This window comes from Buteo buteo, chromosome 21, assembly GCF_964188355.1.
Source record: "Buteo buteo chromosome 21, bButBut1.hap1.1, whole genome shotgun sequence".
Classification (NCBI taxonomy): Eukaryota; Metazoa; Chordata; class Aves; order Accipitriformes; family Accipitridae; genus Buteo; species Buteo buteo.
Window position 1 is genome coordinate 11121878 of NC_134191.1, and position 25490 is coordinate 11147367.

Consider the following 25490-nt stretch of genomic DNA (forward strand, 5'->3'; position numbering starts at 1 on the left):
ACTAAATGAAAGGCTTCAAGTATCTGGACACACTCCCTAATGCTAGAAGCACAGTCTGTTACTTCAGATATAAGGAGAGCTACGAGTCAGCGCCTGGCAACGTGGCTAATCTCCCCAGAGTGTGTTACGGATGGGGGAGACTGGAACTTGAGGGAGCTGTCAGACCTATAATTAAAAAAATGTGTTTCCTTATAGAAATTTCTTTCCGTTGTCAGGAGAGATGGAAATACAAAAATCTCATTTATCATATTGCACAAACTTGGTAGACACTCAAACCAGAAAGCTCTAGCCACACCAGAAATAGGAATAGCTCTGTATAATAACCTAAAATAATGTGCTGAGCCTTATCGCTGGTGTGCAAAGCACTGGCAAATCCTTTCCTGAGGGCAGTGGAAGGGCCATAAGTGGGTACAGGGCTCTACAGTCTCTTCTGAGGGGAGTTCTGGGCCAACTTTCCAATTAAGAGCAATAAAATGATGGAAAATCACCATTTATGATGCAGAGCTGTATAGGACCTGGACGCACAGCAAGGCTCTTGGCGGCAGCACCATGCACTGGCTGTACCACGGAGCTGTAGGCAGTTCAGGAGCAGAACAAGGCTTTTATTTACTCAACAAGCGCAATAAACATTAATGTTCCCATCAGTATGGCTCTCTGGAGGAAGGTTTGCCTTCCAGTGCACGGCTGCCTTGGACAGCCCAGACATTATCCCATCCCTGAAACAGGAATATGATCCAGGCTGCGATTCCCCACTCTGGTCCTCGACAATCAACCCATTAGAGGCTCGTTGTGCAGCTGAGAGTTAACAAGCCGACGTGATAAATCCCAGCTATATATACCAGCCCTAGCACTGTAGTGACAAGCAAAAACAATGCAGCAAAGTCACTCCAAGAAGTTTTTTATGGGTGAAAGTCCAGATATATATATTTTTTTTAAGGGAAAGCTTTATTTCTGTGGGATTTGATTAGGAAACCAAATACATACATCAAGAAAGACGTTATTTTGACACCTCTGAGCTCCAGGCTGCCTTTAATACTAAAGGCAAAAGAGCATAAAGGGGAATGTGAGTAGTTCCTGTAATCTATTCATGAATTTATATCAACCTTATTTCTACAGTAGTTTAGTGCTTACAGAATATCTTCAGAACCCGCAACCAAATATTTTAACCAGTATTGAAATTGTTTTGAATTAAAGGAGAAAAAAATAGGCAAGTAAGCGTGCCCATTTTCCATTCCCAAAGACGGAGAATACAGAAGCACAAGGAAAAAATTCCAGTAAAACTATATTTGAGAATCTTTCTCTGGGGAGTGTTTAGATGACGGGTTATTTTTGTCATACTTCTAATGGGTGAAATTAAACCATTCTGCATTTTTGCCAGAGGTATTTACACGAGAGACCCCGCAGCCTCTGGACGTGAAGTAAATGGGCACCGTGGCCACCGTGCTCCCATGGGAGCAGCCCTCGTCGGGTCAGGCTCCGAGCCTCCTCTTCCTCCCCCTGCCCCGTGATGGCCCCATGTGCCCGGGGGCAGGTTCTGGCCTGGCGCCTGCCCTGGGCAGCCTGGGGACAGATCGGAGCGGGGGCTGATCCAGGGACCCCCAGCCCCGGACTGTGAGGCCGGGACCCACAGGCTCCCGTGAGGCTCCCACGAGGCCCCGTGGGGCAGGCGGGCAGCTGCACCCCGGGCCTGTGGAGATCCACCAGGCCCAGGCCTGGGGCAGCCATGTTGGCGGGGCCTGCCCTCAGCCTGCCGGGCCGTGCCGCCCCCCCAGGCTCTCCCCACAGCGAGGGGGCACAGGGGAACGCTCCCCCCACCCCGAGCAGGGCTTATCCGTCTCTCTCCATTTTCCTCCTCCCTGCAGGGCAGTGTGGCAGCATGGCCACCGTGGGGTTGGAATGGAGGCTGTGCATGCCAGGGCCATGGTGAGGGCCGGGATCTCCCAGTGAGGGTGCCAGCTGTGAAAAAACCATGAATTTTAATGTCTGGAACATCAAGGAGATGTTGAGCACGCCAACAGCCACCGGGTGAGCTTGGGCTGTGGGGTGGGGCGGAAAGATCACAAGGAAATTGTATATAAAATTAAATGCTTTGGGTGTTTGATAGTGATGGGGTGAAACACAGCTAGAATTGATCTATGGTCCGTTATGGTCTGGTTAATGGTGGCTAATTAGCCTCCTCCCCGATCCTGTTTGTGCCTGCATTGCTCCCAGCCTGCCAGCTACTGCCATAGATCCACCACTGCTGGGAATTTAAAAACCAGCATTGGCTGAAAGCTGTTCTCTGATTTATTCGGGGTTTATTCAGGGAGGTCCTGTGGCCTATCTATGCCTAATTAGATAAGTTAAATCGCTGTGTGCAGAGGGTAGATAAAATGAATTGTGATTTGCCATATTGTTGCACATTATGTAACTCTAAAATTATTCCATATCCTGCATTTATATGCATGGCTTAATTTTTTCCCCAGCAGAAGTCAAAGAGTAGCTAGAACTCCCCATGTCTACAATATATAGTGAAACAACAAAAATTGTTTGGATGTAAACATCTGGAGAGCAAATACGTAAGACAGGCTGCATTTTTTACCTTTTGCATTACGTGGCTAAAAAAGACAGCAAGATTTATCCCTTGTTTGACTCTGGAGAAGCTAATTGATGAATTTGGTCCTCTGAGCCTCTGTTAGTTAAATAACCCACTTACATAACTAACTGTTGTTCAAATTCACCGTTTTAGTCATACTGTCTCTTTGGCCTGATATTACCACAATGATGGATGATAATGAAAACATAATAGTAGTTTCCTTGCCCATTATAAAAATACTTGTCATAGATGTATGAATTAATTGAATTTTGCACAGATGCAGGGGTCAAAGGGGAGCCAATTCAGGAAAAAACTTGTTTATATTTGTCATGGGTTTGTCTTTATAAATATGTGTTGCATAATTCTGTTGTCTTCTTGGTACCTGCAGATTTCTGTTTGGTTTTTCTTGTTTTTTGTTTTTGTTGTTGGGTTTTTTTTTTATTTTGTTTTCAATAAGTTGCTTCTAAGTAGTTTGAAAACCTGTGACTTTCTGGTCAGAGACTGAGCTGGGGAAATTTAGATAATATATAAAATTAGATAATATTCTACATAATAATATATATAATTATATATTATTGTAATATATAATATAATAGCTATATTAATTACATAGTAATAATTTTATTAATATATACTATGTTAATTATATATTGAATTAATACAATATAATATATAAAATTTATAATAGAGATTTTTTTAATACATAAATCATTCTGTGGAGTTGTGCAATAGGAAAGGAAAAGAGTGGAAGAAGGACAGGTGCCTGTTTGGAAAGGGATCACTCGAATTCCTTCCTCCTCCAAAGTATCCTGTCAGCTACAAAGTCTTCCCTTTTAACTCATTTATTAATGCAGGAAGAAAATACAGACAAAATTTTAACACCCACTTCTCAGCATTCCACATTTTTTGCAAGTGAGTTCAAAAGGGTCAAATAGGGCATAAAATGTTACTGAAAATGCAGCTGGGTTTTTGGAGGAGTTAAGAAGGGGGAGAAAGTTCTCAGGAGGAAAATTAACTTTTTCTAAAGGAAAAAAGAAGTTATTCATAGGAGTGTGTGCATGTGTGTGTGTATTTGAAATAGGGGAAAAGGTGTTGATTACTTTTCCCTGGCTCACTTCTGTTACTAGAAATCTTTCTCACCACAGCAGGGTATGCTGTATAATCCCCAGAATACTGTTTTTCAGGGAGCTTTAAAAATGAAACATAAAATCAGCATATAATCTAGGCAGGGTATGAATCACACTATGAGTTCTTTGCAAGTTTGAGTCAGGGTGTTACTTCTGTGAGCAGCTGCCACCAGGTCCCTAGGAAATGCAGAGCTCCAGTGACGCAGTACCCTCATGGCAGTGGTGCTGCACAAGCCCAAGATTGCTCTGGGTTTTATTTGTTATCTATCTGTCAGACACACATGTGCTTCTCTGTAACCACTAGCAGCCTGAGAAATAGGGTGGGGGAACTAAAGTTGCTGTTTTACCTGTTTTTATGTATGAATATCAACATAACAGAGATCTTAGAAATGTGGCAAATGGAAGATTATCTAGTTGGACACTGCAATATCAGGGTGCCAGTTATTTAAGATGGTGGGAGGGGGTCATGTGGATAGAGTGACAGCTATACAGTGGAGAAAGCTTAGGCCTAATTTAAGTGTATCAACAAATGACACGATTTTTGTGGATTGAAATGCCGGACTTCATTAGGGAAAGTGCTGTGTTAGACCAGCGCTGCTGCCTACCCGGCCAGAAGGGCAGCTGAAGAAAGATTGCAGAAGATGTGAGAACAGCAGCTGTAAAAGCGGTGATGCTTCAATCAGCCTTTTATCGACTGGATAAGCATCACTGGGGCGTGATGCTGAAAGTACATTTCCAGACACCATAAATACCTGCCTCAGCCAGGGAACTCCCAGGGGGAGAGACGTGTCTTGCCTTGGCCCTGAACTGAGCACAAGAGCCGCGCTCAGGATATTACTCTTGTAGTGCTACCACGAGAGTGACAGTAGTGAACTGGAGTCAACATCTCTGCAGGAGCAACAGAAGCCAAAAAATCCACTACTGTTTAATTTCAAAAGAGACACTGACATAGTCATAAGGAAGCTCGTTAAAAAGAAATTAAACTGGACACCCAAAAAGGTTAAATGCTTGCCTGAGGCCTAGAGATTAATTAGACTTCATGTTGAAGCTCAGAAAAAATGCATACCAGCTATCAGATCAGACATGAGAAGGACCAGTACCAGACTGGCATGGTAAAGAAGACTTCTGAAAATGAGAAGGCATCCTTCAAGAAATGAAAGACAATAAAAAATAGAAAAATAGAAACCAATATATTATGATTTTAGATTGAAGTTATGGGAATTTTCTTGTTCTGTGAGAAAAGCAGTAACTTGCTAAAGGCATAAAAGCTACTAATATACCCACTTCCAAAGACATCAGAAGCAGAAAGCCTGCCAGAGATTGTGTAAGGCCAATATATGATGAAAATATTAGAGAGGCATTCAAAAGGAATGCTGTAAGTTAAAGCCTACTTGGGCCACTACTCTCTGTAGCTTATTTCTGCTGTTGAGAAAAAACTTCCAAATTTAAGAACCTTATTCAATCCATTATCCCATGAAATTCCATCCCACATAGCAGGGCCACATATTTTGAAGTTGCCTTGAGGTCCCAGAATAAGCACAAAATGAAGGAGACAGCCAGGACAAAGACTGGGAGAGCAGCTGTAAAAATCCTGAACCTTGGAGGAATGAGAAACCGGGGCTGTAAGTGCAGACTGGAAGATGGCTTCAGACTTGGGGGGGGGGGGGGGGGGGCGCAAAAAAACCACTGTCTCCAGATGTCTAATTCTTAATGTGGTCAGGGATACATTTTGTGAAAGTAAACAGGGCTGCTCCATGGAAATCCCAGTCTCCTCCTAAGGAAAAGGCCCTGTGTGAACCGCTGTGGCTGGCTCAGGACAAAGGGCTTACATGGTTTCCAAGGTGAGGAATGTCTGGGCAGTATTGAATCACAGCTGAATGAATAATGGAGTGGCTCATAGAAAGTAAAAATTACCTTGAGGAATTAAAACAAGACCAGAAGGACTTTGAGCCTGAAATCTGGAAACTGGAGGCAGTGTTTGAGCTGAATAACTGAGAGGGATTTTGTTGTGGTTAATGCATTGGGGCCAGTGCCAAAATCTGTTTGTAGAAATTCCTTTTAGGATATGGCGCAAATGATTTGCAGCAAGCAGGTCATGCTATTCCAGAGGACAGAAAGCAGAGTAATAATTTTATGCTGTGGCCGTTTGCAGTGAAGAGATGGCAAATGGCTGGAAGCTGCAATAGCAGCTAAAACTCCTTGTTTTAAACTCCTCCAGGCCCCTGGATGCTGAAGTTCCTCTGCACCCAAAGCCAATGCTGATCCTTGCTTATTTCCTGAGCTCATTGGCAGGCAGCAAATAGTGACGATGAGAGCAGCATAGCAGAGCTAGAGACAGTTCCTATAGATACAGACTAAAGCCAGGAGGAAGAGCAGGTGAACAGTAGCTCCCAGAATTTCAATTGGATTTCTTGTGATACAGACCTGGTCACTAAATGAGGAGGAGCAGAAAGGGCTGGGAGATTTTTCTGGAGGGGAATCAGGAGAAGAGGAGCTTTATGGCACTGATCCTACTCAAGATTACTACCAGGAGAAAAAGATCTCTTCTTTGGGAAAGAGGCTTTACTGCACTTTGAAGAAAAGTGTCAGGAAGATGTAAATGAGATTTAGCCACAGTGCTTGGGAAAAAGAGGGATGTTGGCACAGGTTCAGTGGTGATGACGGAACCAAATAAAATCACTTACAGCAGCAGCACCGCGGATAAATGTTATTTTGCAAATTGTAGAAGACTCAATTTGCTTTTCCAAATGACTCTTAAACATTGGTGTTGGTGTGTAAGGATGGATCCAAAAAATGGAGTAAAAATTAACCATTTTAAGTATGGCCGATAAGGCCTATGACAGTTTATAGTTATGAATTTTTAGCTTGTCAATGCCCCTAGAAACATCTAGGAAACACAAGAAGAGGGTATTTATTGCATGCTGTGTTTCTCTTGGGTTGTTGTATCTGACAGCTCTTTGGGGGCAAGGCAGAACCTTTGAATGAAAAGTGAACATTTGCATATGGTTGTGCTAAAATATTTGGAAGTGGAAATTGGAACTTAGAAAAATGAAAGAAGCTCCCAAAAGATCTAACTTCTGTGGAGGGGGAATTCCCACTGACAACAGGGAAACTGAGACTGTGAAGAACTAGCTGACTCCCCAGATATGCAGAGGGCTGCAGATTTTTTATGTCACACTCATGTTACAGAAAGGGTTGGAGTTGCCAATATTGCAATACCTTGCATAAAGTTAGGTGGGAAAAAGAAACTGTTCCATCAGTCAGCAGAGGATGATTTAGTATTTTTTTGGCACTGACAAGAACTTGTCTTGCATATCTAAAGCTGGTTTTGCTTTGGATGCGTATGCTAGTGCCAATACCATAGGAACATTATGGAACAAATGCATGAACAACTTGGGGAATGGCTCATGTTAGCAGAAAGCTAAAAGTTCTCCTGAGGTAAACTATTACATCACCTAGGAGAGACTTCTAACTGAGATTAAATATCTAGGATGTTTCCTTGCTGTTTATAAGGAAGGGTTTATATTTAGGACAGAGCATGCATCCCTGCAGCTCAGGCATCCTGAAGGGAGTGGTCAGGTTGTTAGAAGAGCTGTGGTTGCCTGTCCGTGGATCTGATCACAGATCTCATCACGGTTGTCTGGTCTCACCGTCAGGGATAGGCCTGTGACAAGTGTGGCCAGGCTGATGTCTTGCCCAGATGGTCTTGTTAGTAAATTAATTGCCGACAGTGTTAAGCAAGGGAGAAAGAAATCCATTGCTCAGGGGAATGAGTGTATTCAAAAGAGACATCTGTTTCGTCTCCCTCCAAAATTTGCAGAAGTACCATTGTTCCTAAACCAACCACTGAGGTAGTGGACTTAAGACAGAAAAATAAGGCTCCGGAGCAGCCAACAGCCACCTTTGGTCATAGTGTCAGTGCTGAGTGAGCCTGGGAAGTCACTTGGTTCATAAAGTCCTCTCAGCTCAATACTCCTCAAAATACCAGTCATAAAACTGTTTGTTACAGGAATCTTGTACTTCAGGCATTAAGTAATGTGAAGGTACTGAAAAAATGAGCAGGTTGTGGGATGTGATATTCACCAGTTTTACCAGACACTTTCAAAGGGGTTTTGACAAGACAGTAAAGCACTTAAAAATTATAAAAAGCCTTCCTTAAACTAAGAGGGAGCTTTTTCAGCTAGAAGACAGGAGGATTTAGAAAACTGGTGCAGGACATGTGATACTCACATTGCAAGCATGGGTCCTGCCCATGCAGCCCGTGTGCTCACATCTCTCTCTGACATGCTGGCTGTAGATTAAGAAAACTATTTTTTTTTAGAAAGCTTAGCTGAGATGGAAACAAGAAGCTGTGCTAGTAAAAGTTGTATTCAGATTTCTTTCTTAGTAGATTTGGGGTCCAGAGAAAGATCAAGGGAGAAGGGTTTGAATTCAGACAGATTTATCTGGCTTTTTGAGAATCCAGAAACCCATACCTCATCTATTTTTGCCTGCAGTTCAGTGTACTCAGTGAGCCTAAAGCCAAAAGTATTAATATGATATTGTCACTGATACCACTATATAATGAAGAGGGAGACTGAGCAGTTCAAGTACTGCTACTAAATCCCTTCCCTGATGTGTCTATGATATTTGGGCTCCTTCCAAAACTGGGGATTAGCCAAACACATCACTGCTAATAAATGTTGGGGTGATCATCTTTTGTTATAGACATGAATTAGTTTCCTGTTCCTTCTCCTTTACTTATATGATTTGATATGGAAGAAAAACCCTGCGTAAGAGCCTTTTTAATTAACTTTGGTCTGTAATTCCCAGTTCCAAAGGCAGCAACACATCTCTCCATTTTGGTAGCTTAAAAACCAGCAAGAACTGAGAGTATAAACCTGGCCCAGCTTTTCTTATGTTTGGACCTAGCCTATGCACTCCATCAGACCTTGTGGATGCAGAGCAATGGAATAGTATAATGTGAAAAATTAAAAAAGTCTGTATCTTTGCTGGCAAAAAATTGAAGCCAGCCTCCGACACAATAAGAAGCAGTGCAGCTGTGCAGGGAAACCCTTGTCTGAGGGAAGCTGGTACTGTGCCACGAGCCTAGTCCATAAAGTGGTAGAAGCCGTGCCTCTGAAGAGAAGTAGAATCAGAGCAGCACAGCACAAAGTCAAGGCTAGCTGGAAGAGGTTTATTTGGGCAATGCTCAGGGGAAAGAAGAGAACTTTTGAGTAGTAAGTTACCATGTTTGAAATATTTCTAACAGTCCAGATCAATTTGTCCAACCATATGCTACCTATTTATTTGTTGTTCCAGCATGTCAGACTTAAGGTATCTGGAGAATAAATGCCAAAAAAATGTCAACTATCAGAAAGGTTTACTCTGTTGGAACTACCTTCCAAGTAAGCCAAGCAGCATATGAGTTACAACAGAAATTATTATCCAGAGTAGCGAAAAGGGAGAGACCTGACACTTGCTAGGAGCAAACCCCACGGTGTCCCTTAAAATAAGACTGACTGACAAGGCAGGTAGGATGAACTGAGTTAGCTGGCCAGTCCCAGTTTTGGTCTTCTGTCTGCAGGACCTGCTGGAGAAACACCTTCACCCCTGCAAGGTGAATGCAGAGCTACCACACTGCGTTTGTATGGATGCGGCAGTTTAAGATAAACCAGTTGGCTTTGCATAGCAAAACCACATGCAGTTAAACATTATGCAGTTATAGGAACAGTACCCTCCAAGTGGAGAGTGAAAATGAATATGTTGGGATGGGCCATGCTTGAACAGTTCCAGCAGGTCGTGTAGGGAATTCTCTCTTTGGCTTTTTAATTGCTCAAGACTCATTCACAACCTGCTCTGCTCCATTTCAGGCCTAATAAGTTTTCCATCCGGAGTAGTGCTCCTAGTGACTACTCGAGTTTGAGCGATTCTCAGCTGCTCTTCGGCTCCCAGTTCTGCCCGGAGAATGTGCAGTCGGCAGCAGCACCATTGGAGCTGGGCTCACAGCTGGGACAGCACAACTCCCAAGACGTGAGTCTTGCTCTTGTTCAGCCCTGTGCAGGCACACAGCCACTATTCAAAGTTAATGGAAAATGCTGAAATCAGGTCGTACCATTTGCAAATGTTAGTAACTGCTGAAATCAAGTTAACTTCTTGATACATACACATATTTACTGTGACTAGACAAAGTAGCAGCCTGGTCAGCTGAAAACCTAGTATTTATAAAAGATTACTATAAATTATTATTGAGATAGGTATTATTTTCTTTAATCACATTTTTTTAATTACTAAAATAATATGAAATTATTCTCAAGCTAATGTCTTTAGACCATCTAGCTAAACTAGAATATTACATCTATTCCTCTTTGAAAAATGTGGTGTTTCTCTTCATTAGCTTTCTGCAAGAATGACAGAGGCATTCAGTATTTACTTCCATTGACCGAAAATTAACTTGCTGTATTGTTGTTATGGCAGATGCTTGAATGATTTTGGATTAGGATCTTCTACGCCCAAAATCTTTCTCCTGCAGCATGTGGTTTCTGATGTTACCAACCTCACTAAAATAGTTCCTGCACCGCTAACAGAGAGCACTGGAACCAAATGAAGACACCTGAGAGCAAAGAATAAGAAAGAGCAGTGGTGCCAGCTCGGTAGCCCTAGGCTGTCCTTCAGTTCCAGATCCTATCTGCTGTCCTCTGCATTTTACTGAGTATCTTGTCTATTAGCTGCAGCAGCTTTTCATCAGACACAAAGAAGGAAATTCACTCTCCACAACTAAAGAAGAAAACTTAATGGAATTTGCATTTTCTTACGTTTTAAGGAAAAGGCATTTCCATTTTGGTCACACAGTGTCTGGAAAGTTTGTAGAATGAAGAAGGTCTTTACAGCTTTCATATTAATATTAAATTTCTTGTTCTGAAATGTATATTGAAGCATGTGAAAAACTCATCTACACTCTGGTGGTGTTGCTAGTTGGCAGCAAAATGATGTCATCCACCAGGAAATTCAATAGGGTTTTCTTTAGATTCCTGTACAGGGAGCTCCCGCTGACATCTTTAACTTTTCAACAATTCCAGAAACACTGGAATTCATTTATAGTCTCTGTGTTGAGCATACAGAAAGAAAAGCTGTACACCTGATGATTGCAACCAACTGAAAATCCTCAAGATGAGAGAAAAGCCTGAGTCTGGAGGAATTCAGGCTGGGTCTCAGTTCCACAGGGAGTCAATCTAACTAGGTGCACTAAGTGAGCCATAATCTCATGAAATGCTTAATCTCCTCATCCAGTCTAATCTGTCACATCCAATCACTGTGATCTCTGTCTGCAAAGCACTTGGTACACAAATGTTTTTTTCTAATCAATGTTCTGATTATTTTTATACTTCAACATTTTTCTTTCTTTTGTGCAACAGAGTGAGCCCAGTATTTTTACCAAATACCAGACAAAACCACTGTTATTTGATGAAGATACAAAAGAAAAAGGTTCACTTAATTTTGGTGCAGGAAGAGTGAAAAGTGTCTTGGAAAATTTTGAAGTGAATAGGAACAAAATAAAGGACAAATATGACCGGTAAGTAGACATCCATTGGAAATTCTTTCTGTGCTGGTGGTTATCACTCCCTGTAGCTCCTTCTTCCCCTCTTAAAAGTCATACATGACATAGCTGCATATTTCTCCAAGAAAAGTATCTTTTCAGGTTTTAAATAATCTCTGATTGGAAAGAGTCAGAGGATAAGAGAATAGGGTTTATTTGCAGTGCAATTTATGTAACACACTCAGCCATAAGCCACAAGGAACAACAAAACTCTAACCTGAATTTACCTTTGTCCTTCTTTATCTAATCAGCAGGGTTTTTTCTGTATTGATTCTCTGCAAAAGCCCATATTTCTCAAAATTGTATAGACTGTTGGTGTTGTGCCACAAGCGGGGTTCAATACGCGGTGTGCAATAAGCCAATCTTACACACAGAGCCGAGATATTTATTTATTTCATGTTTGTGCAAAGATAGGTGCTAGGTGATAATTCCACAAAGTTAGCACACCACACCAAAGAACTGCAATGTGTTTGTCCTGTTACATGATTACTAAAAACCTGCCTAAATTTACCCTCATTGGTTGGTAGTCACCATCTCATCTACTATTGGTTAGTTATATTTAAATTAGCCTCACTTGCTATGTAAATTAACAAGCATGCTCCTTGCAGGTGGTGGGGGGGAAGTTCTTCCAGCCTTGAATTGAGTTGGTGGTCGCAATCTCCCCCTGCCACCTTTACCTTTCCCCCAGTTCATGCTTCTTTGGCAATCATCTGGCCTTTGGTGCCTTCTGGAGCAGGATGTTTCCTTTTTATCAGTCTTTGGTTCCTCTTCAAGGGCATAATCAAGGTATGATACAAAGTAATCAGGCCTGCATAGTGAAACTATTGAGTAATGGTCCTCCATAAAGGATAAGGCATCAAGTTTAACCCTAAATTAAGCAGTATCACCGCAGCCTAGGCATTAACTCAAACATATGGCTACATTGGAACTGGTCAAAGGGACTCTGAGGACAACCTTCACATTTAGGCCAGATGAGGAGATTGCCAAGCATATTGTGTGTGGTGGAAGAAGCAATGATTACACCTTTATAAATCTGCGCATATCTAGAATTTTACTTGTATACAAGATTTTTGTATCTTGTGGTTTTGGTAACAGACAAGAGTAATTCACTAATGTAATTTGTATCTGCTCTTTGTCAGATGTTAAGAATTAAATGTACGTGTAGGTCCTAAAGGACTTTAAGGAACAGCTAACCATTTGAAGCTCAAAAATGAAAGATGGCACACTCCCCGGTGCACCTATAAATAATTCTTAGCGCTGTACATTTTATAATGTAACATCCAAAGTGAAACGCGCTTTTATTAAAAGCCTTTGATCAAATCAGGCTATGTATCTCTTTCTCTTTTGCAATGGGCACTATGCTTCTGATAAGGCAAAATTTGATTCTCTAGTGCCTGTTAGAGGAGTGTTTTTCAAAATGAATTATGAGAAATGACCAAGTAGTTTGAAATATTTAGGCAGAACTCTTACTTATCCTTTATTTCTTCTTTAAATGAATTATGCTTCTTCCTACACCCTAGACTCATTGTCAGATTAGAAGCCTGTTTATAGAAATAGCTATATTATCTTTACAAAGTTAAATGTATAATTTATTAATTTGTATCCCCCACAAGTTTGACTAATAAAATTAATATCTTCCTTTCCATAAGGCTAGAAAGATTTCAGAAGCCCTGCCTAATTCTCATAAGTAGAATCTACCTGGCTTCCACCTTTTTGGTTGTTGCAATTTGGATCACTAAATGATTGATTTAAAATGACCCGAATCTTCAAAGAGGAAATAGGTTATCACTTTGCTTAGCAACCGTCCTTGCATTTTGGTTCGATAGGTTAATCGTGAATATAACCTGGTTCCTCATAGGCTCGCTCAGCTTAAAAGGGTGGATAACAGAAACCACAGGTGTAATCTCAGGAGAAAAGGATTTGCAGTATTTGTTCTTCCTGGCTTGGGCTTTGTTGATCTGAAGCTTTTCCCATGTTTTTCCCACAGTTATTTGAGTCCAAATACAATACCTATGTATCCCAGTAACTGGCACACCACCTCCGCCAAGGCTGTGTCCTTCTGGAGCAGTGCTATCTGCTATTAACACCCCAGCAGCTAATGGACATTTGTGTAAACGCCAACTAAAACTTTCAAGAGAGGCACGAATGCTAGGGCAAAAATGGGAGAGTTAAAAAAAAAAATTAATGTATATGATATATACGTGCATGTGTATATATTTTTTTTCTTACTCTATATAGCAGAATCCATGCTTTCCTAAAACAAGTAAGGTGACTTCAAAGGGTTATGCCCCCTGAACTAAGCACATTTCTGTGCTTACATTACAGACTACACTATGCCTTGCAGTGTTTCATGTCTCACGATTACTGTGATCTTTTCAATTTCTGTCTACTTCAGTAACTTACACATCTGTTTTATACTTGTTGTTTTTTTCATTTTAGTGAGGTTTTAAGCACCTTTATTTCCAGTATCAAAGACAGGCTTCAAGGGGTAAGTTAATTCAAATTCAGAGTGCAGAATAATGAAGAGTTAGAAATCATAGAATCTTTTGGGTTGGAAGGGACCTTTAAAGGTCATTGGGTCCAACCCTGCTGCAATGAGTAGGGACATCTTCTTTAGGGCCTCAGAGTCAGCAGTGGAATTTCTCTGGGTCTCGGGAGCAAGAACAGGCTGTAATAGCTGTCTGCAAATATCAGTTCTTTTTTCTTCTGCCTGAAGAAATTAGTCTACTCTTGAGAACAAGACAATGTGGTCCTACTGTCTGAAGGTGATGGTATCTCCCCCAACACTTTTATAATTAGAATCTTAGAATCATAGAATCATTTAGGTTGGAAAAGGCCTTCAAGATCATCGAGTCCAACCATCAACCATGCCCACTAAACCATGCCCTGAAGTGCCTTGTCTATGCGCTTTTTGAATACCTCCAGGGATGGTGACTCAACCACTTCCCTGGGCAGCCTTTTCCGATGTCTGACAACCCTTTCAGTAAAGAAATTTTTCCTAATATCCAATCTAAACCTCCCCTGCGGCAGCTTGAGGCCATTTCCTCTCGTCCTATCTCCAGCCACCTGACAGAAGAGACTGACACCCACCTCAATACAACCCCCCTTTCAGGTAGTTGTAGAGAGCGATAAGGTCTCCCCTCAGCCTCCTTTTCTCCAGACTAAAGAGCCCCAGTTCCCTCAGCCGCTCCTCATAAGACTTGTGCTCCAGGCCCCTCACCAACTCGGTTGCCCTTCTCTGGACACACTCCAGCACCTCCATGTCTTTCCTGTAGTGAGGGGCCAAAAACTGAACACAGGACTTGAGGTGCGGCCTCACCAGTGCCAAATAGAGGGGAACAATCACCTCCCTGCTCCTGCTGGCCATACTATTTCTGATACAGGCCAGGATGCCGCTGGCCGCCTTCGCCACCTGGGCACACGGCTGGCTCCTATTCAGCCAGCTGTCAACCAGCACCCCCAGGTCTTTTTCTGCCGGGCAGCTTTCCAGCCACTCTTCCCCAAGCCTGTAGCGCTGCATGGGGTTGCTGTGACCCAAGTGCAGGACCTGGCACTTGGCCTTGTTGAACCTCATACAACTGGCCTCAGTCCATCGATCCAGCCTGTCCAGGTCCCTCTGCAGAACCTTCCTACTCTCGAGCAGATCAACCCTCCCTCCCAACTTGGCGTCATTTGATTATTCAATTATGATCAATTAATTTGATTAACATTATTAATGCCATTTTACAGATCAGCACCTATATATATTTTGAAATCTGTTAGGATGTCTGCAACATTTCATGAGCCTTTTGAGCCGTTCCAGATCTCCTTTGGGTTTGCAACCAGCAGCTGGACAAATTGTTTCAAGCAACAGATAAATAGCCATTTTCAGGCTGTTTGATTCCATGAGTTGCAGTCGTTGTTCTGTGGCATTTGGGGTTGTGTTTTTGCAAATAAGGAAAGGGCAATGTATTAATTTTCTCATTTACCTTCGTTTTTGCAGCTGCAAGCATGCTTGGACAAGTTTGGAGAAATGTTCGATTCACGAAACAAATCCATTTTGGTCCACCTAGAAACCATTTCCAAGACATGTAAGTCCTTTCTGTATTTCTGTTAACAGCAGAGGGCACAGTCAAACTGCCGAATGTCAGCGTGTTGTCTCCAAGCTGGGGTGAACTAGGCAAGTCATGCCACTCACAGCTGCTCTTCATAAGGGAGAAGAGCAAGTAAGACTTATCCGTGGTGTGGACTTGTCCGTTTTTCCATTCTTACTCTGTTATATTCTCATTTTCTCTGATCTCTTGTACTGTGTCAGAGAACTTAGGTGGTGTGTAGTTAGGCGCCATGCATGCATAGATAAATGCAGCTCTATGCTCTTGTGTTCTGCCTGGAGTATGATCATTTTTAGACTATCTGGAGCACTAATGGAATACACACAGTAAAAATAACTTAGATATTTATAACCTGAGCATCCAGTTTCAGTTTTTAGGGCTTTCTCAGATTTTCACATGTTAGTTTGAAGTCTTCCATCACTCCTCTCTGCTTGAAGTGATCATATTTCCAATATGAGCAAAACTAGTACTGCTCATTTCTTGAGTAAAAAGCACATAGTGAAGCACACTATTGCCATGATAAAAAGGTGACACCCCCCCCCAAAAAAGCCAATAACGTAAAATACTTTTGAACAGCTCTGTCTCTGAAGTGGCTAGTCACAGCAGTCTTTACTGAGGGAAAGTGCTTCAGAGAAATTGTTTCTAATTTGGCTTAGATCTGAGCCTTTGAGAGTGCATTAATTTTTAATGCTGGGATAATTTTTTATCAACACCCTGTCAGGACTCCGCTCAGTGGTTGCCCTGCTTTGTGCAAGAACAAGAGGCCGGTTTCAATACATGTAAGAAACGTGAAGTGAGTTATACCTTGTGAGATCAAGGTAGCAGACTTTCACAAAAGCACTGTAATATTCACCGTGCAGTAAAATGTGGCTTCCACGAAGCACAGCTTTGACAGATACCTTTTAAGTCAACACAGCCCTCAGGCAAAAAGAGTGGGGTCTGGTGCATTCTGCTCGAGGTCGTGATAGCCTGTAGGTTTGAAATACCAATCTTGTTATACTAAGAACACTCCCTTGCTGTGCTTGGCAAGTACTCTTGGTGGGACCTTAATGTAAGCAAGAATCTGTCTGCTTTGGCCAGCACAACAAGCATCCTATTACGCATTTGCCCGTCTCCTAATTACTTCAGTGCCTCAACTTGTCCACTCTGCAGCAGGACTTTGCCTAATTTCATATACCTCGTGCACAGAAATTGTTGTCATGGCACTGAAAATCAAATCGATTGTTCACGATTCCCCCTCTTCATTCCATACCATTTGCTCAACTGTCCTGTTACTTCTCCATACCCGTTTTAAATAAATGTGCCTTGAATGAAATGAGAAACCTCCCAGAGGTGCCTGCTGCTAGATTTTCAAAGCAATTGAAAAGAAAAATTGGCACTTTCTGTAATGTATCATGCTGCAGAATGTTGAATATATAATGAAAATAATCACGCACTCCACAATGTTGTTCTTTTTATATTTCTGGGAGGTTCATCTGTCACTGGTTAATTGCTGATAAACACTGCCATTTGACTGGTATCACAGTGATGGATAATTAAGTTCCCACTAAATAAATACCTGCGTTAGAGCCTTGAAAAAATCCCACCTGAGGCAATTCCCTTGAAAAACTGCTATTAAATTCCTAAACTCAGGTGATAAAGAGCTACATTCAGAGCTGATAAAGCACTGAATGCCAGTGGCTGATGATACAGTACCTTGGGTTGTGGGTGACATGGTAGAGACATGGTAAATCATTGGCAGTGGAGGATTTCATATGTAGGAGAGGAATGCAGAAGATTAAGAGGCTTTCGTCAAGGAGAGAACTAGTACACCAGGACATTCAAACAGCTCCGAAAAACAAAGAAAGGTGGAACTTGAAATCAAGTCTGTCTTCATTAAAAGCTTAGAAGGAGTATCACAGGCTTCATTTATAACAGTGGGTAGCAAGCACACTTGGCACAGTCTCCATAGCCACTGGGCGAGAGCAAAACAGAAAATATTTTTCAAAATATATTTCCAAAGCATTTCCAAATGCAGTTGGGCTGGCATGATCTATGCAGTAAGATAAAAAAAATGTTCCCTTTTGAGCGTTTGTCCATATGTGCTTGCAGTGGATAGAGCTGTGTCTGGCGCTGGAGATGAGACAACATTTGCCTGAGCAGCTTCCACAGAGGTACAGCTGCTCTATTCCTTGCTCATATCTCGGTGTGCTATGCACAGGGATGCAAAGAGGCAAGCAGACCCTATGTCCTCAGTTCTTCCACCTTACATAGAGTTTCTCTGGTTGACTTGCCTGCTCATCATTTGCTCTTTCCTTCTGGTTTCAGCTCCTGTAACTCATTTCTTTTTATATTTTTCTCATTTTCATTTATATACCCACACTTATATCAAAACCTTCTATTTTTTTAATACAAATCCCAATTTTCACAACTCAGCCTTCTCTGAACTGCTTTGCTTCTCTGGTATCTGGTAGTTCCAGCTGTGACAGCTCATAACAGCCATATCCTCCGCACCACCTTGACTTCATTGCAAATGAGAAGCATATTCCCAGCCAGCATACCACAGGCAATCCTCTGACACTCCTGCCAGCGAGGGTGACAAAATAATGTGCAATATGTCCCTTACAGAGGTCAAGGTGATGCAATTCTCTGACAAAATCCAGTGCCTGGTGGGCAGTTTTCAAACATGACTTGTTTCAAGACTCCCCAGGACCAGTAGCTGCTGGCAAGGTTTCTAGGGGAATTCACTGTGTTTTTAATGGTGAAATTTGAGCTCGTTTACTGCAAACAGTATGGTCCAGACTGGGACACCCAGTCCAGACTCCCTTATGTTCTCTATGGATTGAAAAGTCAAAAAGTTTAAAACTGATAAAAGGAATGCCTTTCCCATGCAGCTGCTAACTAGCCATGCAGTGACTGGCAATTAAAGTTGTTGACATGAGGGACTTAACCAGACTCCAGAACACCTCAGCATGGATGGTGAGAGGATGTGTGGTTGTCTTGGTGGATACTGAAACTCCTCATTGTCACACTTCAGGACTGTCAGGACTTGGGGCACTGTCTGCTATAGAGCAGGCTGAAATCGGGGGGCAGCTCATCCCACAGTCCCCTGATGCAGGTGTCTTCTGCCATACTGCGGAAGGGGACCCAAGCTAAGCAGTCACAAACCTGCCAGCTGATGACTCAGGGTATGTCCGAGCAGGATGCAGCCATGACAGCCCAAATGTCTTGCCTGCTGGCACAGCTCAGTTACCATCCAGGGAGAAGACGCAGCACTCTGCTGAGCTCCATAGCTGTCTTCCCTGCTCGTGTCGCACCAGGCTGATACCACCTCCTGTTTCCCCTGCTGAACTCAGGCGTGGGGGAACTAACCTCCCTCCAAAGCGTTATTTAAAGCCTCTGCACTGTCAGTGCCAATCTCAGGAGGAGTTGCATAGACAATGATAGATAGGCATCAGAAGCAGTTGCTGTTTAATATTCCTAGGCTGGGAGGCTGACACTCCCTCCCTTGGCTGCTCAGTTTTCAGTTGTTGGGAGTGCAGCTGCACCTGAGTGCAGGCTGATTTGCGGGGAACTCTGCAGTGCAGGGTGGCAGACCTACCCCGAGGTCCTACAGCCTTTTATCTCATGGCAGATTTCACATTCCATATGTTATTAATGTAAAACAGTAGCATCCGAAGACAGTGGTACAGCAAATCAAAACACAGTGATGTTCCAGGTTGTAAAAAACTGCTTTGTTTAGAGTAAAATACCTGAAGAGAGGCACAAGCCTGTGCATAAGCCACCCATTAACCACGCAAAGATTTTCCTTCTGTGATCAATTTATTCAGTAATTATCTGCTGCGGGGTTTATTTGAAGAAAACTTTCTCTGTAGCAGCCGTTCTTGATCATTTTCAAAGACAAGAGACTTGATTAACAGGGTCCTTGATCTGATCTAGTTTGGCCATCTCAATGCCTATTCTTTTAAGTCTAGATTAACGCTCATTTTTATTTTGTTTAATAGTGTTTGACAAGTCTGAACACTCCTCTGGTATGGAAGCCAGAGAGGGAAGGAGAGTGCCCCTCCTCTGTACTGAGGGTTTTTTTCTGCAGAATACTCCTACATGTTCAAATGAAACACATTCAAAAGACTGGCAGTTGGTTGCTTGCCTGCAGCATGCTGTGCTGAGTCAAATGTATGTGCAGATCACAAGCCCAGTGGATGCAGTGCTATTTTTAGACTGAGGATACCATGTTGTAGAAGAACAGACCGACTAGGGAAATCAGAAAGTTTTAAAAATAATTCTGAACTAAAATTAAGTGTATGGGGAAGAGCAGCAAGCTGAGGTAAGCTTGCTGATCTTGGCCTTCCTATATCCTCACTATGTAGAGATGGAAGGTGATGAAGTGACATGAAAGGAGTTTCTTCCTTTAGTCACTGCTGCTTTCCTCCTCTTTATAGGCTTGCAGGCAGGGAGGGGGCTGGCAGACTCTCCCAAAACCTGCTCTGGGACTGCAGGTACCCCTTAGGTCTAACCAGGGAGATGCAAAGCCTAAAAGGCACACTCAAACATTCACTCCACCGTTACAAACCCATTCTGTAAGCCACAGCTTTCCCCTGATGATTTGTAAAAAAGTCTAAATCTGTCAGAGCAAAAGACTAAAAGCTTAAAAACGGCAGTGAGAGAGCAGGGATGACCGAATTGCCTGCAACAGCAGAGAGCTTATTCGTTGAAATAAGTGCAGATAATCCTCAGAAATCAGCCATGCTCCTACGGAGAACAAGGCAAAGCCACATGGTGATGGGCATCCTGAAAAAATTGAGAAATTGCCCCCGAGCCTGGGTCCAGAAGGTGGTTTAACTTGATGTGTGTGAGGTAGACGCATGGACAGGGCAAGTGCAGGGTTCCTTCTCCCAAATGACAGCAGCATTCACTGTGGCCAAGCATCGCTCCTTCAAAGAAAGGCAAATAGAGTTAAAAATACAGCCTGGCACAGGGGTTCCCTGCTGCTAGGAGGCAGCTCTTGGCAAGGACCCCATCCCTCCTCAAGCAGCAGCCTTGCTACACTGGAGCAGCCCCTCCAGCCCCGTGCCACCAGACACCTCTGGTTTGCGTGGCTGAATAAGCCAAACTCTCAATCTCCTTTCATAAGAGAAGATTATCATCTAAGCACTTAATTACCTTGTAGCTTTTCTCTGCACGTGTCCCAGTTCTATCTCTTTTTTTCCTTGCACGTATATGGCTAGGACTGCGCATAGGCTTCCAGCCACCCTGGGGTGCACAGCAGTTCCCATCAGCCAGAGCCCATGCACCACTGCACGCCACACAGCCCTATCTCACCTGTAGCCCCTCGTGCTGACATTTGTGTCTTTGTGTCACCTGCTAATTACCTAAATGCCCGCTGGCTTTTGCACCCAGGTGACTACAGCAGATTTTAAGCAGGCTTGGCTCATGAGCAGGCCTTGAGGAGCACCTGCCAGAGCTGCCTTGTCCCCTCATACCACCCCTCTCAAGACCTGATGTTGTCCGTTTAATTGAGGCTTATCCACTTAATTTTTCTCAGCTTTTTTCATATTTCATTGGCTTGGCAATGCTTTGTTTTAGCAGGAGTGCTTTGCATCCTGTTTTGTTCCAACCGGCCAATGTTCCACCCCAGCCACACTATCTGTACACATCTTCCTTTGCTGTTCACAGGAAAGACCAGACATGTTTAGCGAACAGCTCTTTCTCTCCATCCTAATTTATGATTTTAAAGGAAGACTACTGTAAGATTGCTAAGGATTTTTCATCTCCACATAGGCTGCAAACTGCATTCCCATGCTGTAATGTACAGCAGTGGTTCCTCTAAGAATAATTGCAGCTGCATGGGGAGAGTTATATTATTGTCCAATCATATAACACAAATCCCCATTTTTTTTTCAGTTTTTCAACAAGACTGACTGAAGCCAAGAGCATCTTGCTCCAACTTAAAACCCTCCCAGGGTGCCTGTGCCCCCACAGGACACTGCTGGGGCACCCACTGCCTTCCAGCTGCAGCTGCCTGCTTCAGATGGTTTCTGATCCCATCTCTTCCTGTGCCCAACAAATGGAAATCCCTACTCTTTGCACGCTCCTTCATAACTTCCCACTATCCCTTCAAGCAGCTTTCCTTCAGTTACCAGCCTCCTGTGCATTTCTGACATGGTTCTGGTTGCACTTCTTACCCATTAACCTCTTGCATCTCTGTCCTGTTACCAGCAATACTATTCTTCCCATCACAGGTTCAAGCTCCCATTGACCATCAGCTGGTTACAGAAAGGGTTGGTTATACTGGGGTGAGTCAGCTATATTGGGGTCCCCCTTCCCTGGCCATGCCTGCTGTGCAGTTGGTAAACACCTAAGCCTCAGGCTTCCTTGTGTTGAGCCAACCAAGTTTTGCCGCTTCGCATAGCCTTTCATCTCCAGCTGCTATATAAATAGAGTCCAGTAAATGAGGTTTGGCCTATACGCAGCATCTTATAAATTTCAAGTGCTTTGCATTAAACATCTACCCTATTGTTCATCGCTTGGGGCTCGGGGAGATCTCAGCGGGCAAATCACTATGGTTGCACAGCACAGTGAAGTATTTCATGCCAAGCCGTGGAGGAAGTAGCCACAGTATTGATAGTACTTTATTCACATTTACAAATGAAAGACCAAATGTGGTTTTTATTGATTTCCCTGTTTAGTGCAAGATGCTCTTCAAAGTCATTGTGCCTCAGTGCTGAAAGCTCTGACAGATAAAAGCCAAATGGAGCAGGCACTGCTGGAGATGGAGAGGAGACTTGCAGCCGTAAGTGCAGAAATTAATCTTTTATTCTGAATCCTTGTTCTGAACTTCTTCTGCTTCTTCAAAATATTAACTGAATATTAAATTGCCTTCGAATGGTGAATTATAAAGTAGGCTGCTCCTGTTATAATGAAGGGGGGGAAACATATTAAAATGCTAATTCTAGGCCAATTACTGACTGATGCTTACCCAAGTGCTGGCTAACAGTGCTGTAAGCTCTGATGAAACCCTGGTCAGTAAGAGGGGAGCCCAACAGTGCCCTGTGGTGGCAGGCCGCGATGGAGCACTGCTTCCTCACGCTGGCACATGCCTTCGCTGGAGGAAGTGGTGCAGTGCATGCCTGCAAGGGGAGAGCATCTTGCAGAAGTGCAGTGCCTCGTCCCTTCAGCTGGATGTTTTCCCAGGGAGAGGAAAAAAGAGGTGAAAAAAGAACAAGCGGGCGTCAGAGACAGAAGAATGAACTGTCAGAGACAAATAATGAACTGTCAGAGACAAATAATGAACTGTCAGAGACCTCCTGAATAAGTCTGGTTTCTCCAAAGGCCCTGCTGCAGGAATTCCTTTTGACAAGGATGTGTCACACAAGCATGTGAGGAGGCAGTGCTCCTGGGAGAGGGGGCACACAGTGGGTTAGGGGTATGCCCCAATCCCAAACCTCTCACTTTTGTGGGACAGTTTGAGAAATTACACAGGGAGATACAAATTGCTGTTCTTTGGGTTGATACCCAACTTAAGGGGTCTAATTGACACATAGTACCTGAAAGTTTCTTGTTTGAGTACTATTGCACCTTTTAATGTGTTGCTTACTGCTTCTGCTCTGCTTGCTGCTTCCCCAGAAAGACGTGGAGATCTTGGATGTGAAATCCAGTGTCCAGCTGCTGAAGGAGGGCCTGGAGTCACTGCCAGCTCAGCTGAGTGATCGGCACCTGAAGCTGTGTGAAGAACTAGGCTTCCTGAAGTTCCCTAACGCCTTAGCTGAGCTGTACACATTCATTTCCAGTGCCAGACTCCCCCATCATGTGGCAGATAACTCTTCCCAGACCTCCCCTGGCCTATGCCACAACTCCGTTCTGGGTAAGGAGAACATGTGCTGGCCGTGCTGCCAAGGCAGGGGGGTTTGCAGCCCCTCAAGTCGATCTCAGCCCCCCTGCATGGCAGTTGGGGAGCAGCACGGAGGCTCTCCGGCGGGGAACCAGGTCACTGGGGATGGCATATCTAAGGGTGACCTAAACACAGCTTCGGAAGGGAAAGTCAACCCCATTGCTACAGTGGTGTATGGCAGAGAAAACACCTCTTTGCAGGAGGTGAAATACAGTTTGGAAACGCAAAGCTGTGCTAACCAACGTTGCGTGTGCTGCACTAACAGTCACTTTTTGGGGGGCAGTCAGAAGAAACACTGTCCTGTACCACAGGAGGTGCCACTACCAACTCCACTGAGGAAGGCTGTCAGGAGAGGCAATCAAGGATTTGAACCCATGACACCATCACAAGAGAGGCAGCCTCAGGTTTGCCACCTTTCAGTATGGAAAGATACGCCTGGGCAAAGAGACAGTAACTGGGCCACAGACGGCGAGGTGGAGAATGCAGCTGCAGGGAACAAAGCAAAACAGAAGCCAGGAAGGATCCCCCGGAATAAAGCAAAGGGGAGGAAGAAAACGTGCCCCACTATGAAAAAAGGCAAGCTCTCTCGATGTAGTGACGGTGGGCTGAAGCAAAGGAAGGCAAATGGGATTATTGAGTTGGAAAGCTCCAGAAAAAATTGCTTTCCCAGATACACGGTTGCTCTCAATTTAGGAAGCTCTAACCCGGTTTTTGCAGCTCCCAGCCAGCAGATCCTCAGCAGTGCTCAGCTGAGGCTTACAAAGAATTTCCCAGCAGTGCCATGCTCCAATAAAAGCCTGCAACAAGTTGCAGACAAAAGAAAGAGAAGTTTGGAAATTAAAAAAAGAGCGAATGTTTCCAGTGTAAAAAGGAATCTCTGGGATTCCTCTCCCCAGGAGAATGTCTTTTCCCTGTGTAGCACAATAGGTGAAAAACAGATGAGCTGCTTCAGTCTCCAAAGCCCTGCAGCCTCCAAGAAACCACGTCCTGTCAATACGCTGGCTCAGCAGAATACGGCCTGTTGCTCTTTAGTGTTTGATAGTGATTATTCTGATTGAAGGGTTTTGTTTTGTGGTCGGAGTCCTCAGCGCAGGCTTGGCCATCTCAGTTACAGTTTATTCCTCTAGGTGTGTTACCTGCTTAGTCAGAGACAAGGCTCATACCTGGATGTTTGAAAGTGTTATTGCCCACTTTGATATATTGTAAGGGACTACGTGGGATCTGAGGGGAAGCTCTCCCCTGACTTGGAAAGCTGGTGGGATCTGTATTGCTTTATCCTCCCACTCCCAGAGACGCCATGGGCTCCGATTACTGTTGTATTTACGTAGCAGGGAAGTACCTAGGGAGTCTGCCAACATTCACCAGGAAGGAGAGGGCTGGCAGAGCACAGACAGGCAGCTCAATCGGATTTAGCACTGAGAGCTACTTGAAACTTTTCAACTATATAGATGTAATAATATCTCTGTGGCCAGAGGCTTTACTCTGTTTCTCACTCGTAGTCTCTGTGTTGGTTTGTATGTCTTAAAGTTCAGCTTTTTAGCTCCCTAGGCAGTAGTAGCATTGTTCTGGTTGATTTCGATAAGGTTCAGATTTGTCCCAGGAGTTGTTTGTGAGCTTTGGACAGGGAAAAGTTTGGCTGAGGAAAACCAAATCCCAACATCTCAGGTTCATCAACTGTTGCATTTCTTCTCTTTTTAGGCTGAAATTTCTTGGTCTCAGAAAATTCAGGAAATTATTTAATTTCTACTTTATTTGGCTCTTGTATCTCTTGGCTCATCAAGGAATGGTCCAACATCATACACTTTTCGAGGGCAGTGGTTCTCAAACAGAAACCAAAAGATGTGACATTCAAATTTAGCAGATGAAGTCACTGATGAATAGTTCTCGTCCTTCAGAAACCTGCATGTCTCTAGTGAGGAGTTGCTCCAAAATTCTCAAGTCAGAAAGGACCAGCCTGCTCATCTCACCTGGTGTATACAGCAGTGAGATTGTTGGGCAGCCCCAATTCCCACAAAGCCACTCTTTCCAGGGTACCCAGCTGTGACTATCAGCAGCTTCCACTGCTTCAGATATTTGTATCATCACATTTGATTTTTTATCTGAGATGTTACCAGCAAAAGAAGCATTTTGGTGTTGCCAAAACAGGTCTATTGCCACGAATCCAACCAGTCCAGCTTTATCGTCCTGAGGGGGAAGACTGGGATCCCTTTTTCCTGGCTTTAATAAACTCATTCTATCTTCGCCAAAGTCC

At 43.5% G+C, this 25490-nt stretch overlaps 1 protein-coding gene across 1 annotated transcript; it reads left to right on the forward strand.

The window, feature by feature from the left end:
- The first annotated feature begins 1969 nt into the window (after window positions 1-1969).
- Window positions 1970-25423, forward strand: IHO1 (interactor of HORMAD1 1). Its single transcript, XM_075052984.1, has 8 exons — window positions 1970-2025; window positions 9555-9714; window positions 11097-11254; window positions 13718-13766; window positions 15261-15348; window positions 22038-22141; window positions 22975-23409; window positions 23443-25423. Exons 1-8 carry the CDS (start codon window positions 1970-1972, stop codon window positions 24295-24297), a joined length of 1905 nt encoding a protein of 634 aa, XP_074909085.1. The 3' UTR covers window positions 24298-25423.
- The last annotated feature ends 67 nt before the right edge of the window (window positions 25424-25490 follow it).